Source organism: Solanum tuberosum, unplaced genomic scaffold (genome assembly GCF_000226075.1).
Source record: "Solanum tuberosum cultivar DM 1-3 516 R44 unplaced genomic scaffold, SolTub_3.0 scf00055, whole genome shotgun sequence".
In the NCBI taxonomy this organism is placed as follows: domain Eukaryota; kingdom Viridiplantae; phylum Streptophyta; class Magnoliopsida; order Solanales; family Solanaceae; genus Solanum; species Solanum tuberosum.
The window spans coordinates 101804-116744 of record NW_006238981.1 but is presented as its reverse complement, the minus strand read 5'-3'; the positions used below and the strand labels follow the sequence as shown (position 1 = coordinate 116744).

Below are 14941 nucleotides of genomic sequence, written 5' to 3'. Positions count from 1 at the left end.
AGCAAATAACCAACCGTTGCCCAAGACCTACTTTACTCGATATTTGCAAGTCTTGTGTACATCAAAAAAGACAACACGAGACGTCTTGCAAGACCCTCATAATAACACAAGTTTCGTAGGAGGATCCACTCAATGAGAATCATAACTCTGTGGACGCAAGTTCATACTCGAAAAATAAATAAATGATAAAATTAATACATGTCGTACAATATTAAATATATATATGCTTCGAACCAATGATGCAGGATATATAACGGGGAAACAATTACACTAATATTGAAACTTGAATATCAAAGTGGCGGGTCATAACATTACGCTCACTCTAAAGCACTGAGGAAAGAGCAAACCTAAATTAAACAACAAAGATCCAAAAGTTAAACGATCCAACAACTTCTTTTATGCAACAACTCAATTACCAATAACTTGAGCAATTTGCATGTAATGATAAAGTCATGCCAAGACAAGTCAATGATTTTCTTGCGCGCCAACTGATTTTGATAGAACATATTTCAGCAAAAAGCCTGTGTTTGTAGTAATGTGGTATTTTGACGGGGCAATTCAATCCGAACACCAGAAAAGGGATGTAGCAGACTAATTGAGTAAATATCTCAAAACGCCACTCAATTTTGAAAAATTATGTTGTTAAGTTATTCAATTTTGTTTTGTATCAATAAAATCACTCAACTTTGAGTATTTCTTTTTATAAAATCAATTAATCAAATTTACCATAAAAAGCAATTTAAGTACATTTTACTAGAAATTTTTTAGAACTTTGAATCAAACAATTTAATCTTTATATTAATAAAAAAAGTTTTTACAATAGACATCAAGATAATATATTACAAACACATGGCTAACATCTATTAACTGAAATTAATCCTTAATTGTATAAATAACAATATCATTATGTGAAATTAATAAATATAAACGTAAAAAATAATAATCCAAATTTAGATTTAAAAACAAAATTAAAGAACATGAAGGGGGGACGAAGACGACAAAGATAATAGTTTTTTTTAAAACAAAAATAAAACAAAAAATTCCAACACGCTTGTTGATTTTGATACTCTAAATCGAACGATTAACAAATGTTCAAACTGTGTTACAATAATATATTCTCTCTAAACATAGAGTGTTCATGTGTTTTCCCGAAGATAGTGTGACATATGCCACATTCGTAATCACTCTATTGTTATTATGTTGAATTCTATTCTGATAATCAAAAGTACTACCATTATGTTGCTAGATTTTATTTAGATATTCGAAAGATGCATGTTACAACGGTATACAAATCTAGTAGGGGTGAAATGACTAATGAAACAATCGAAGTATTAGGCGCAGCCTCAAGTGCAGGAGGAGTAGCCGTCATATGTACTCTTTTAATTAGTCATTTTATCATGTTATCGCGGGAGTATATAATACATTTTACAGTTTTTGTTGATTATAATTTTTAAAAAATGTCTAATATGAATAATTTTTAAATATTAAAAGTGTTCCATAGATGTAAGATTGAACTAAGATGTCTAAGTGAAATATGCGGACAATTTATTTACAATTTAGAAAATAAATCGATAAATAAGAAATTTTATCATAATGTTACTTGAAAATGTTTTTGTGTTTTGATTATGTTACCCTTCTACTTTTGACTGAGTTATACTCCCTCCGTCCCATTTTATGTGAGGTAGTTTGATTCGGCACGGAGTTTAAGAAAGAAATGAAGACTTTTAAAACGTGTGGTCCAAAATGAATGATAGAAATTTGTGTGGCTGTAAATCATTTCATTAAGGTTAAAATAGATATTTTATAGCTAAATTGTTACTTAATATAGAAATGTGTCATTCTTTTTTAAACTGATTAAAAATGAAAGTAAGTCACATAAATTGGGAGAGGGAGTATTAGTCTTGCCAGGTAATGGTGTGAACAAGGTTAGACCGCGAATTGAAGTGTGGCCCTACTAGGTTGCGGTCGAGTTAGTACTTTAATGAGTAGGGCCATAGTTTAGCAGATTGGATTGAGGGGCGGGTTGGGTGGGAGGAATGGGTGTTCGGCCCAAGTCCCAACCCTCAACCCATTAAGAAAAGAGCAACTTTAACATATAGCAAACATAAAAATCATATTTGTATGCTATAACAAAGTTTGCATAATTGCGCTCCATAGCAAACATATATATGTATAATTCGCTGTACATATACAATTGAAAGCTGTCTATTTCGTTATACATATATACAAAAAGAAACAATTGTATAATTCGTTGGCTCCTCTTCAGATTTGTATAATTTCGCTAGCAGGCCATTTTGTATAAATTGTTGTTAGCCTCTTGTTTGTATAAATCGTTGACAAAAATATTTGTATATCAAAAATCGCTCTCTCTTTCGCTTTATACAAACATAAATTATACATTATACAAACATAAAACTGGGCAGGGATATTTTATTGTATAATTATAAGTGTATAGGACGAATATATATGTATTTGCATGTGTATATACAATTTTCTCGCGCTTTATACAAACAGAAACGCAATTTATACAATTGTGTTGTATAAAGCGAGAGAGGCGAGCAGAGAGGGAGTGAGCGAGAGAGGAGAGTGGCGAGCGAGAGTTTGAGGGAGAGAGGCGCTGGCAAACAGTTTGCTACAGGACACAATTAAATCAAAGTGTGATTATACCATTTAATTTGAATTAATAGTTTGCCATTATGTACAATTTTCCCTTAAGAAAGGAAGGTAAAATTATTTGTGTGAGTATTTTTTTAATAAATAATTATTGATTTTAGTGATATTTTTTATTAGCAATATAATGATAAATCTGCACTATGTATCAAAAGTAAATTATGATTATTTGGTAAGAAATTGACACAATATGTTATAAGTGTATCAAAGTGTGTGATAAATGTATTATCCATTAATAAAAATTGTATTATAGGTGTAATGTGTATTATAAATTATTCTCTGTAATATATATTAAAATTGTATTATAAGGATCTGTTTGGCCACAAATATATTTGGGAAAACTTGAGAAAAAATTGGGAACTAGTGTTGACCATATAATTTGTTATTACTTGGCAAATATATTTGGCAAATATCCCAAGTTCTAAAAAAACTAAAATTTCGGACAAATTCTGGTATTTGAAATTTTTTTAAAATTACTCCAAACTTCTATATTTTATAAAAAAAAACCCTCAATATCATTTATAGTTTTGGACTGGATTTCATTCCTAGTTTTTTGTACAAAATTTATACCATTATATACATATTTAATACAATTTTTATCCAAGTTTGCTCTTTGAAGTCATTTCTAATTCCATGTAGTAATATAGTTTTTTGTATACAAATCATTGATATTTTCCTTTTATTTTCTTCCTCTCTTTTTTTTTAATTCATATTAATTATGCTTGTTGTCATGGTTTTCACTATAAAATGATAATACGAACTTGTGGGTATTTTAAATCATTTTTAGAACTTATGAGCATACATCATATATTTTTTAAAATCAAATACTTCTCCTAAAATCTTTCAAAAATGACTAGCCAAAATATTTAGAAATATGTGGTCAAATGCTAGCTAAATGTATATAAGTGTACAGGGAAAAAGAAAATATCATTGCTATAAATGGTAGATATTTTGTCTTAACATAACATATATATAGGGGTGTAAAAAATGAACCCAAACATAGGTAACCCGTCCAGAATTTTAAGGGTTGGGCTCAAGATAATTTGAATTGGGTTCAAACTCAACTCATTCAAGCCTAACCCATTTTAAGAGAATCCTCAATTGAGCTCAATTCAATCTCTAATTTCAATCCGTTTTAAAACTATTTATTAAGATATGTTCCTATATTGAAGGTATGAATTATTATCTATTTAATATCTTTTAGGATTTATCTATCCATTTGTTACTTTTTTTATAAAAAAAAATCTTGAGTTGAAATTTAAATTGTGATTATAAAAGTAAAATATCACTATGTTGAAATTATTGAGATTAAATGGGTCAAATTGGACGGGTCAAGACCCAACCCATTTTTTTAGCCCATTTGAGCTCAAAGTAAACTTAGGCGGATCAAGACCTAACCCGATTTCTATTTTAACCCATTTTAATATCTCCAATTTCAACTCAACCCGCTCATTTGACACCCCTACATATATATGTAAATTTTCCTCAAGAACTAGGTTAGCCGGCCTCTCTTTTTTGAAGCGAGAGTTAGAGTGTCTTCTTTTTTTTTTTTTGTGGTGGTGTGTGGGTGGGGGGGGAGGGGGGATTACTAAAGTTGACATAACTTACGAAAAAGCATTTCAATATTGAAGTTTATCATTTCACATTAAAATACATATTCAATTTTTATACGAATTTGGGGAAGGAATAAAGGTAGGAGTAGTATTTTTTGTGTGAAAATTGTTGTCCTAACAATACATTCTCTCTAAGAACAAATCCATCCTTGAGAATATGGCCATGGCATCCACACTCCGTCACAAATTCCCTACCCCTGTTAACGCCGGGGCCACCGGATGAAAGGACAAGAATGGAAGAAATGCACCCATCAGTGATCAGACAGTCTTTTAGTGACAAGCGAGAAATAACAGAGCTGAAGAAGAAGATGACGCAAAAAACTCTATAGTTATTGTCTAATTGATGGAAAATAAATGACTCTATGGAAACATTTTGTTATCATCAAATTGATAGGATAAAAAATAATAATACATCAATACCTCAAAAACAAACTAATAGAACAATGGAAGCCGGACTTACCCTAATTAATTGAATAGGATTGGGGCTTTTGTATAGCAAAATTCATGCAACAGAAAAATATGCAAAGAAAAATTATTCATTTTGTTTATAATTCTCCACCGGCCAAACAAAAAAAGTGTCTTGAACAAATTTTACTTGTTGATTAAAGCTATTTTGATTGAGCCCAATAACATAAAATTCTAAATACGCTACTATACCTCCTAGAGCTATCAAAAAGGGTCGGCCCAACCCCACCCGGCCCAAGCATCACGGGTCAAGGAATTTGAAGGGCTAGGGCGGGCCGCCCCTTTATTTGGAAGGGCCTGAAAATGCTCAACCCAACCCAACCCTAGAAGGGCCGAGGGCTAGGGCGTGTTAGACCTTTTTTTCATTTTTTTCTTTTCAAACTTATAATTCTATAACATCAAGAAAATGATAAGGTTTTCAAATCAAATATGACAACAATGGTGTTGTTTCAATAACACTAGCAAAAAATCTAGTATAGTTAGCATGTATCTCGCATACCAGATATGCGAGCGAGATAAGAGAGTGACAAGCAAGATATGAGGGAGGCGAGGGCACGAGATTTGTCTATGTATCTTAAATACATGTGAATCTACTTGGATAAAGTGTATCTAGAACAAATTAACCTAATTTTGAGTCCATATATTCCGAGATACATGATTCTGGACGTACCAAAATCCGATAAGATTCATAATATTACAACATAGCGTGTATTTAAGTAATTAAATGATATACTAGTGAGATTATTGTAATTTATCCTTGAATCAAAAGTTTTGGCTCATGGCATGGACCGACCCCGACCCAGCCCCGATCAAGCCTCAAGGGCCAAGGGATTATATAGGTCGAGCTATAAGCCCTAGTTTTAAATGGGCTTGAAAATCATATCCCAACCCTACCCTAATAACAAATTGGATTAGGCCGGCATCATGAGCTAAGCCCATTTTGACAGCTCTAATACCTACTAAGAATGGAACATTAATGAAATTATGAGATACACAATATATATCATTTGGTCAGAATGAGAAATTAAGGAACATTAAAATTATAGAATTTAAACAAGCTTCTCTCAAGATAGAAAATATTCTTATGATTTTTCTCTCCTAAAGGAATGAAATGTATTTTATTGTCCTTGTGGCATGGCATGCACCCTCGGGCCTTAGCGCCTTTGGAAAGTTTATGGACTGTCAAACACAAATTACAAACAAAATATGCTTATTTTAAAAAAGTATTTTCTTTTTGTCTTAAGTGACTTTTAGAAAATAACAGTTTTTGTTTGATTAATCAATTTAAAAATAACTTTTTTGGTATTATAGTAGTAATGTTCCAAAAGTGCTTCAAGGGAAAACTTTTTTTAACTTCTCGAAAACAATTTCTGCTCTATTTTTATTTTTTTTTATGACAAGGAAAACCCGCAGCCGCTATCCTTTTGGGTGTGCACAGGGTAAAACTCCCGCTTCCATGCAATAGCTCGCAAACCACATAGGAGAGGTAACCCGCACTAGACAAATCTCTTGCTTTCGCTGGCAAGGGGTTTCAAAGACCTATCTGAATTTATAGAATTAACGCAGAATCTCGACTAACAACCACAATATGCACCACTTAGAATTTTCTTTTAAGCAAAACAAAAGGGTTTCGAACTTGAGACCTCCAATACGAAAGTCCCAAGCCCAAACTTAAGAATACATATTAATTTTTTCTTCTTAAAATCTAATCAAACATCTCTAACTTTCTAAAATAAACACTTTTTGAAAAGAAAAAAAATACACTTATCTTCCAAAAAGTTTGACCAAACAACTCAATTTTTTAATATATACTTTTGACTTTCTAAGATTTCATTGAATATCTCAATTTTAAGAAATAAACACTTTTTGAAACAAATAAACACTATTAACTTTGCAGAAGCTTAGTCAAATAAGAATAGTCGAATACAAACTTCTATTCTAAAAAAAAAAAAAAAAAATTAGAAAACATTTTAGGAAAATACTTTCCAAAATAAGATGATTGATTTTTGACAATAATTTGAAACTGAAATTTCTTTTTTTTTTTGTAAAAAATTATTATAAAAAATCACTTTTTTTGTGGTAATAACTGTGAATATTATTATTGACAACCGAAATGTTTACAACTCAAAAAAAGAAGAAGCACCCTAGTATTACAATCTTTTAATTTATAAATCCAAGGAAAAGAAAAAAGAAAAAAGAAAGAAAAGTTTTCGAAGTCACGTGAGATTCATGTGTAAGTAAAAGGGCAAAGTTGGAAAACAAATTGAAAATGCCAAAAAGGGCACAACGGCGTCGTATCGTCCCTGTTTTCAGCGATCAAACCAGTGCTGGAGTTTTCAACGACAAAGCAAAGAGGGAGAGAGGGTTTAATGGGCAAAACCGATTTGATTATAAATTTTCAAATTCCTTGATTTTGATCTATTTTGTTGTTCCAGATTCTCGATCACTGCTTGAAATTCGAATAGAGTTGAGTTGATTATTAAGGAGGAGGATGGTGCTGGTTTTAGCCTTGGGAGATCTTCACATCCCGCATAGGGCTGCTGATCTTCCTGCAAAGTTTAAGTCTATGCTTGTTCCTGGAAAGATCCAACATGTAATCTGTACTGGTAACCTATGCATTAAAGTGAGTGTTCGTTTTTTCTTGCTTTATATTAATCGAAATTTGTATTAGTTTGTCGGATTAGATCGTTTAAGCTAATCGGTAGTATAAATTAGAGATTTATGCTAATTTGATGGGTTATTGCTTGTTTGCCAATCTGCTAATTAAATTTTGATGGAGAGATTGAGCGACTTCTGTGCTAGATTAGTTATATTCCATAGAGTGAGATTTTCCTTTGGAAGAAGATAAAACCCTAGGATGAATTTTCTGTGGTTGCATTTTTAGCATTTTCTGGACTGTAGTCTCCGTTGAAAATTGATAGACATTGGAGAGGATTTTTGACAGTTAAATTTGCTTCAGATTTATAAAACTAAGTGCAACAGTTGTTTAATGTGCGGTATTCTTTTCCAATATTATTGCAAGCATTAGGATAAGTTTGTCTAGAGAAGATAGGTTTCTTCCCGTAGAAGAAGTAGTTTGATTTCTTTTCCTGCCAAGAATTCAGATTGAGTAATAAATGGGTCTAAATAACAGAAATTTGGAAGCTATGAAAGGGAATGTTAGATAGGTTATTTCAGCCGGAGATGGATGTGTCTTGAGTAACTCTCTCGGAAGAAAGCATATAAGGGTGTTGTGAATGTCTTTAGATATTCAAGCGAGCAGAGAAGAACATATAATGTTCTTTATATTTCGCCCAAGGCAATGAGTTCAGGTTTCTTTTCCTGAGGAAATGAAAGAATTCATGGTGGTAACTATCAACAAATTTGAAGAATTAATTGCTGGATAGGAAGTTTCTCTCACTTATATGCCATCAACTATAACATAAGTGGAAAGATGTCATGTCTTATTACCTATTCATGTTTATTATTTGGTTATTTACTTTTATAAGTTACCTGCTGATGCATCCTATTGCTTGTATGTAAAATCTTTTTACGTGAGGTGTTATTTGTAAGTAGTTGTTTAAACTCACTTTTCCCATGTCACGGTTGGATATAAATATAACTGGAATTTTTAAACTGAATAACCTCTAGAAGTAATTCTTTTACATTATACTTGGTTTGACTGGGTTTTTCTCCTTCATAAATTCTATTTCCAATAGTTTGACATTAGTTATTTCGTGCCTATACTTCCCAGTTGTTGCTTATTAATTTTAAAACTAGCATTATTTTATTCTCTCCCAAACCTTATAATTCCTTTTTGATTAGGCTATTCAAATTTCAAAATCAAGAAATACAAAAGAACTGTCCTGCAAGTCATTTTTTATTGTTCTAGACTTCTAGTTCTCTTTGCCCTCTCTTCTACATAACCTCAACTTTTAAGGTTAAACTTGGTAGTTGCTTATACATGAGGGCAGAACTATTTTACGTGGTTTGTGCTTTTGTCCAAGATATTCTCCTATTAGAAGCTGTAATTGAATAATAGAAGTGACATTATCTGTCCCGATGCTGTCAAAGGCTTTAATGAAAAGCGCATAATAGTGCCAGGGCACATTGGATTTTTGAGTGCTTAGCGCAACCAAGGGTAGCGTTTTGATGAAGAAAACTACTTAAAAGAAAAATTACATATGATATATACTTTAGGTAGAGGAATTGAAATAACTGCAATTAAGTTAACTTTCTCAAAAAAATAAAATAACTGCAATTAAGTGAATTATATGAAAATCACATTTAAAAGACCATCTTAAATTTCAGAATTAGTTGCAAAGATGCAACTTTAAATTTCTAATTGTGATCTGGTCACTTTTCTTATTCTACAAATTTCTTCTTTCCTATTCCTAATCACTAGCATTTTCATCTTTTATTTGCTCAAGAGTTGACATCGAGTTTGCCATATCTGTTTTTGAGTGTTGCCTTTTTTAAGACAAAGCTCATGGATTATTCCTCGTTTATTTATTCAAAATACCTTTTTCGAACATTTTAAAAGACAGTTGCTGGGCTAGTTCTTCCTAAGATCCATGCCTTGAAGCCTTGGTGTCTCCACTGAAGTGCTGTCTAAACGAGGTGAAGCGCACTGTCTGCAGCGTGCCTGACTTCATTGTCTAAGCATGCTTGAAGCCACTCCTTTGACAACAGTGTTCTATCCTGTGCACCTGGAGAGAAAATTGGAGATGCAAATTGTCAGTTCTGTGTTATGAGATCAGTTTATGATTGTTTCTACTTTCTTGTAATCTAAAGTAGAAAGCCTGAATAGTCATCTAATGCTTATATTTGGAGTAATTTAGCCATTTGACAGACATCTTATCAGTAAACCATGTTAATTGTAGAATGAAGACCTTGCTCCTTGGTATAGTTAGGAAATTCATGTGCATTTACTCCATCAGTACTGTTTTGTCTGTAGGCTACTTCCACAATGTGCTCTGATTACACATTGTGCTTCTAAGTTGTATTGAGAAACTTCTAGGAATAATCATTCCTATAGTTTGTGTGATATCTTTTGCCTTAACAAATTCGATTTGTCTTTTACTCCCATTACATAATTCATTGGGTGTGGACATTCATATTCTAGGTCTTTTAGCTTTCATGTAAGATGTAAATTCGTTATGAAAATGTATTGACTACCTCATCCAAATTACATTTGCAGGAGGTTCATGATTACTTAAAGACTCTTTGTCCTGACTTGCATATTACTAGAGGTGAGTATGACGAGGATACACGTTACCCTGAGACTAAGACTCTAACGATTGGTCAATTTAAGCTTGGATTATGCCATGGCCACCAGGTCTGATTCACCATCTTTTTGTTACTCTTGCTGTCCTGCTTTAAGCTGCTGAGGTAATTTGGGTTATTCAGGTTATCTGAATTCTTGTCAGGGCGAAAATTAACATCTAAGTACTCTTCACTTAGTTGTATGGTATGTAGCAGATACATATGTATTAACATGCACACTGCCCTATCTCTGTGCATGTTTATGCCTCTCTTGGCTGCAGGTTCTATGTTTGCCTTGTCCTATATCAGTGCTCACACCAAATTTACCTATTCATCTTGCTAAGGAACTATTGTTGGTTGTCATAAAAAAAGGAACTATTGTTGGTATGTTATTGTAAAGAGACTTAATTTACTTGCAATAACATTCTTGCTAAGCACAAGATTGAAGTTTTGTTGCATATTTGCTAGATCTGAATGCATTTATCTATACTGCTGAAGAAGCCCTGCTGTATTTATTGTTGGTTTTCCTCGAGGTGTAGTGCCATGTCTGTCCAATTCCAATATTTCTGCTTCTAACTTACAAGAATATTAGGGCAAAATTTGTACTCTATTGTGGTCTCTGTCACTCGACTTCCCCCACTTTTTGACCCACTAAATCTCCTACTATTGTTTGTCTTTAATCTTTTTGCATACAATTTTTCAGAAATTGTCTTCCACTTAAATTTTTTTACTCCTCTAAACTTAAGTATTTATTTAAGAACTATTTGAGAAATATGCTTACTTCACAAGCATGTCGCCCTTTCTAGTAGTAATGGTATCTTCCATTTGTTTTTTTGTCCTCCAGGTTATTCCATGGGGTGACTTGGACTCATTAGCTATGCTTCAAAGGCAATTGGATGTAGACATACTTGTGACTGGACACACCCATCAGTTCACAGCTTACAAACATGAAGCAGGGGTTGTTATAAATCCAGGATCTGCTACTGGTGCCTACAGTAGCATCACATATGATGTCAACCCTAGCTTTGTTCTCATGGACATTGATGCCCTGCGTGTTGTGGTCTATGTTTATGAACTCATTGATGGAGAAGTCAAAGTTGACAAGATTGATTTCAAGAAGACAACAACACAGAGTGCTAATTGAATAGAAGAACTTGTAATTCAGCTGATTTTACTGGAATCCCAAGAGTCGATAAGACATTGTATTCCTTTGTTTTGCTTGTTTCTAAGGCTTTTTCTGCTAACTTTTGTTCTTTATTTTCCTGTTGCTTCTGATAATTGAGGTTTATGTTCAGTTACTTTAGTAAGTATGCATTGAAAATTCAGTTGGTTGATTGGAATGAATCTTCTGTAAGGAAAAAAAAAACTTGGACAAAGTCTTCACTGATTATTGTGCTCCTAAAATTCCCTTTTCTTTAAAGTTATCTATTGTGCGTTGATAGACTCTATATTTTGACCCCGGACTCTAAATTTCTCGTTAGAAGTGAAGGGATTTATTATAATTTTACCACATCCCTTGGTGGTTGTGTTGAAATAAGTAGCTGCAATATTATGCCTTGAAGAGGCTCCGTTCTCTGCATATGTTGAGTATGAATCTCAATTTTATGAACGAAATTTATGTTAAATTTGCTTAAAAGGATTCAGAATGGTGTATCATTAACATCAGCAACATTCCGTCAAAGGTAGGAATAAAGTACATTTAATTTAAGAACATAAATAACCAGTGAAATATAAAATCAAAGTGATAACTAAGAGTGACCTTTTATTGTTATGAAAAATCTGAAAGTTTTTAGGAGGCAGTGAACCTATAAACCATAATGTGCTTATAAGTTTTCCCTGGATTCACAATTTGGGAAGGAAAATTGGGATGATTAACAGAATCTGGGAAGCCTTGTGTCTCCAAACAAAGTGCAGCATACTTTGAGTAAACAAATCCACCTTTTCCCTTAACATTATCCAACATATTACTTGTATAAAACTGCACACCAGGTTTATTAGTCCACAATTCCATCTTTCTACCTGATTTGCTTTCTTGGACAATAGCAACCCTCCGTAAATGCTTGCCCTCGGTATTATCCAACACATAGTTGATATCATATCCACCGGGGATTTCACTTAACTTGCTCCCTATTGTCCGTGGCTGGAGGAAATCGAAGCCTGTTCCCTTAACCGGTGTAATTTCTCCGTTGGGGATGAGCTTATCATTAACAGGAGTAATCTTGGACCCGAAAATCTGAATAGTTTGGGACAAAATGTCGCCACTGTTGTGTCCACCAAGATTCCAGTAACTATGAGAAGCTAAATTCACTGGTGTGGCTTTGTTGTGTGGCTTTGCTTGCATGATTAAGGCTAATTTGTTTGTCTCAATGAACATGTATGTCACCTCGACAGAAAGGTTACCTGGAAATCCTGTTTCACAACATTTGATAGTCAAAATTTGTCAAGCTAGAAAAATAAATAGTAGTAAAAAGGATTCGATTGGAGCAATTGATGTTTCTCACATCCAGCTATAACAATGAGAATCTTTTGAACTTTTAAACGGCAAAAGAAAAACATAAGCAGTTTCCAGGGCATCCGTTATCGTTCAATGTTGGGTAGATCTGCCCCTCATCATTTGATCCTTTATCTACCGTACAATCTATTGATTTAGTTTCTTCTCATCTGGCCTATTACACGCCAGGATCAATCTACTACTACTACAACAACAACATACACAATGTAGTCTCGTAAGATGGGGTCGAGTGTATACAAACGTTACCCTTACCTCACAAAGGTAAAGAGACTGTTTACGAAAGACTTCCAACTTAGGTAACACACATATCAAAGAACCTATCGAAGAAAAGAGATATAACAAGTACTAGAGGAAACATCACAAAGCATACAGGAAAACGAAAAAGTAACAACAATAAAGTAAAATAATTGTCATTTTGGTTCATCTACTGCAAAAATTGCATGATGTGTACCTTGTTCACCATCAAAGCTATTGTAGGTAAGAGTAAGATGACTATCTTCTTCAAAATCTTCCACAGTCCATATTACACTAGAGAATCCTTTGCTACCCCCTGATTTAACACGATTTTCGACATGTTAATCAAGTGTTAAAAATGATTAAAATGGAAAGATTTAACTAACAACAAAAAGGATGAATAATTATACATACCATGGAGTGTGTTTCCATGATCATTAGCTGGTAATTTATATTCCACACCATTCAACTCAAATTTTGCTCCTCCAATTCGATTAGCGACTCTTCCAATTAGGCCACCGAAATATGTTGTGTCGTTCTACAAATACTTAATAACTTCATTTAAGAATCAAACACACAAAAACACAACACGGAAATATTTAAAGTTTTGTGAGTGAATGCCCAAAAAACACAACTCGAAAATATTTGAACATCGAATTTTCAAAAACTATGACCAAACACTAGCAAATAACACATGTATTATACATATATATGATCAAACACTAGCAAATAACACATGTATTATACATATATATGATCAAACACTAGCAAATAACACATGTATTATACATATATATGATCAAACACTAGCAAATAACACATGTATTATACATATATATGATCAAACACTAGCAAATAACACATGTATTATACATATATATGATCAAACACTAGCAAATAACACATGTATTATACATATATATGATCAAACACTAGCAAATAACACATGTATTATACATATATATCTGCCTTTTTTGGGAACAGCTATTTAAGTTAATTTACAAAAAGGGTAATAGCAGATCCAGAAAGTAAAATATAGGGTTCACAATTCAAATCCTATATATTTACTAAAAAGGTTCACTAAATATTTGATTGTGAAGCCATTGTATATTAACTCAACGTCTCGTAATAACTCATAAACTTCAAATCTTAGATCCGCAAATCACAGAGAAACTAACCTTATAGTCATCAATGGAGTCGTAGCCAAGAACAACATCATCCAATTTTCCTTAAAAGGAGTAACAGTGTGAGTGTTAATGGAGTAGAAGATATGAAATTAACAGTGCATAAAAATGTAAGAAATTAATAATTTTCTGCCATTACCATTTTTATCAGGAAGTATAACAGAAAGAACTGTCGCACCATAATTTGTGATCTTTACAGAAAAATCACCCTTCTTCAACTCATAAACTTTAACTTCTTCAGTTGCTCTACATGAATTTTTACAAAGAAAAAGAGTGAAAAAAGCAAAAAAGTAGAAAAAAGAGTTTTTGGCCATTATTGAAAGGGGATAAATTGTTGATGATTTTACTTTAGCGTGAGTTTTTTTTTTTATATAGATAAGTGAAATTTTGGATTTTGTTAAAAACTTAAAATGACAAAATAGTAGATAATAAAAAAAACAATTTTTTTTGGTAAATTGAGATGGAGATGCTGATAAGGAAAGATTTGGAATAGTGTGATAAGGACAAATATTCAAAACTGAGAATGTAAAGACGTATTAGAATTTTAGAGCAAATCGTGATGCCATATTCTCCATTAATAAATGTAATTTGTTAGCTAAAAGTAGCCGAAAATATGGGATTCCACTCCTCTTCATTTTCTTTTATCTCTATTTTTACCAATTTTTTTGTTTATACGCATGACACTTATTTTATTTAAATAGGATAAGGGTCTGAAAAATATCTCAACTTTGGTTGGATTTGTTGTTGCGATACTAAACTTTCATAAGGACCTATTACCTTCCTAGACTATTTAATACCGTATTTTTTACCTCCTGAACTATTTAATAGTGTATTTTAAAGGTATATATGTGCCCACGTGGACATATTACTATTTATAATTTTGCATTATTTTTTATGTCCACGTGGACAAATATATATGTTTAAAATACGGTATTAAATAGTCTAGGAAGGTAATAGGTCCTTATGAAAGTTTAGTATCGCAACAGCAAATCCGACCAAAGTTGGGGTATTTTTCAGAC

The 14941-nt window shown here is 32.6% G+C and overlaps 2 protein-coding genes across 2 annotated transcripts; one reads left to right on the top strand and one right to left on the bottom strand.

Annotated features, from left to right (window-relative positions):
- Nucleotides 1–7055: 7055 nt before the first annotated feature.
- LOC102585356 (vacuolar protein sorting-associated protein 29) lies at nucleotides 7056–11368 on the top strand. Its single transcript, XM_006344328.2, has 3 exons — nucleotides 7056–7371; nucleotides 9928–10065; nucleotides 10837–11368. Exons 1-3 carry the CDS (start codon nucleotides 7240–7242, stop codon nucleotides 11134–11136), a joined length of 570 nt encoding a protein of 189 aa, XP_006344390.1. The 5' UTR covers nucleotides 7056–7239; the 3' UTR covers nucleotides 11137–11368.
- A 295-nt stretch (nucleotides 11369–11663) lies between these two features.
- Nucleotides 11664–14277, bottom strand: LOC102585025 (aldose 1-epimerase). The gene is made up of 5 exons (XM_006344327.2): nucleotides 14062–14277; nucleotides 13917–13966; nucleotides 13153–13276; nucleotides 12956–13054; nucleotides 11664–12401 (listed from the first exon to the last, which is right to left on the bottom strand). The coding sequence occupies exons 1-5, from the start codon at nucleotides 14234–14236 to the stop codon at nucleotides 11782–11784; spliced, it is 1068 nt and encodes a 355-aa protein (XP_006344389.1). The 5' UTR covers nucleotides 14237–14277; the 3' UTR covers nucleotides 11664–11781.
- Nucleotides 14278–14941: the final 664 nt, after the last annotated feature.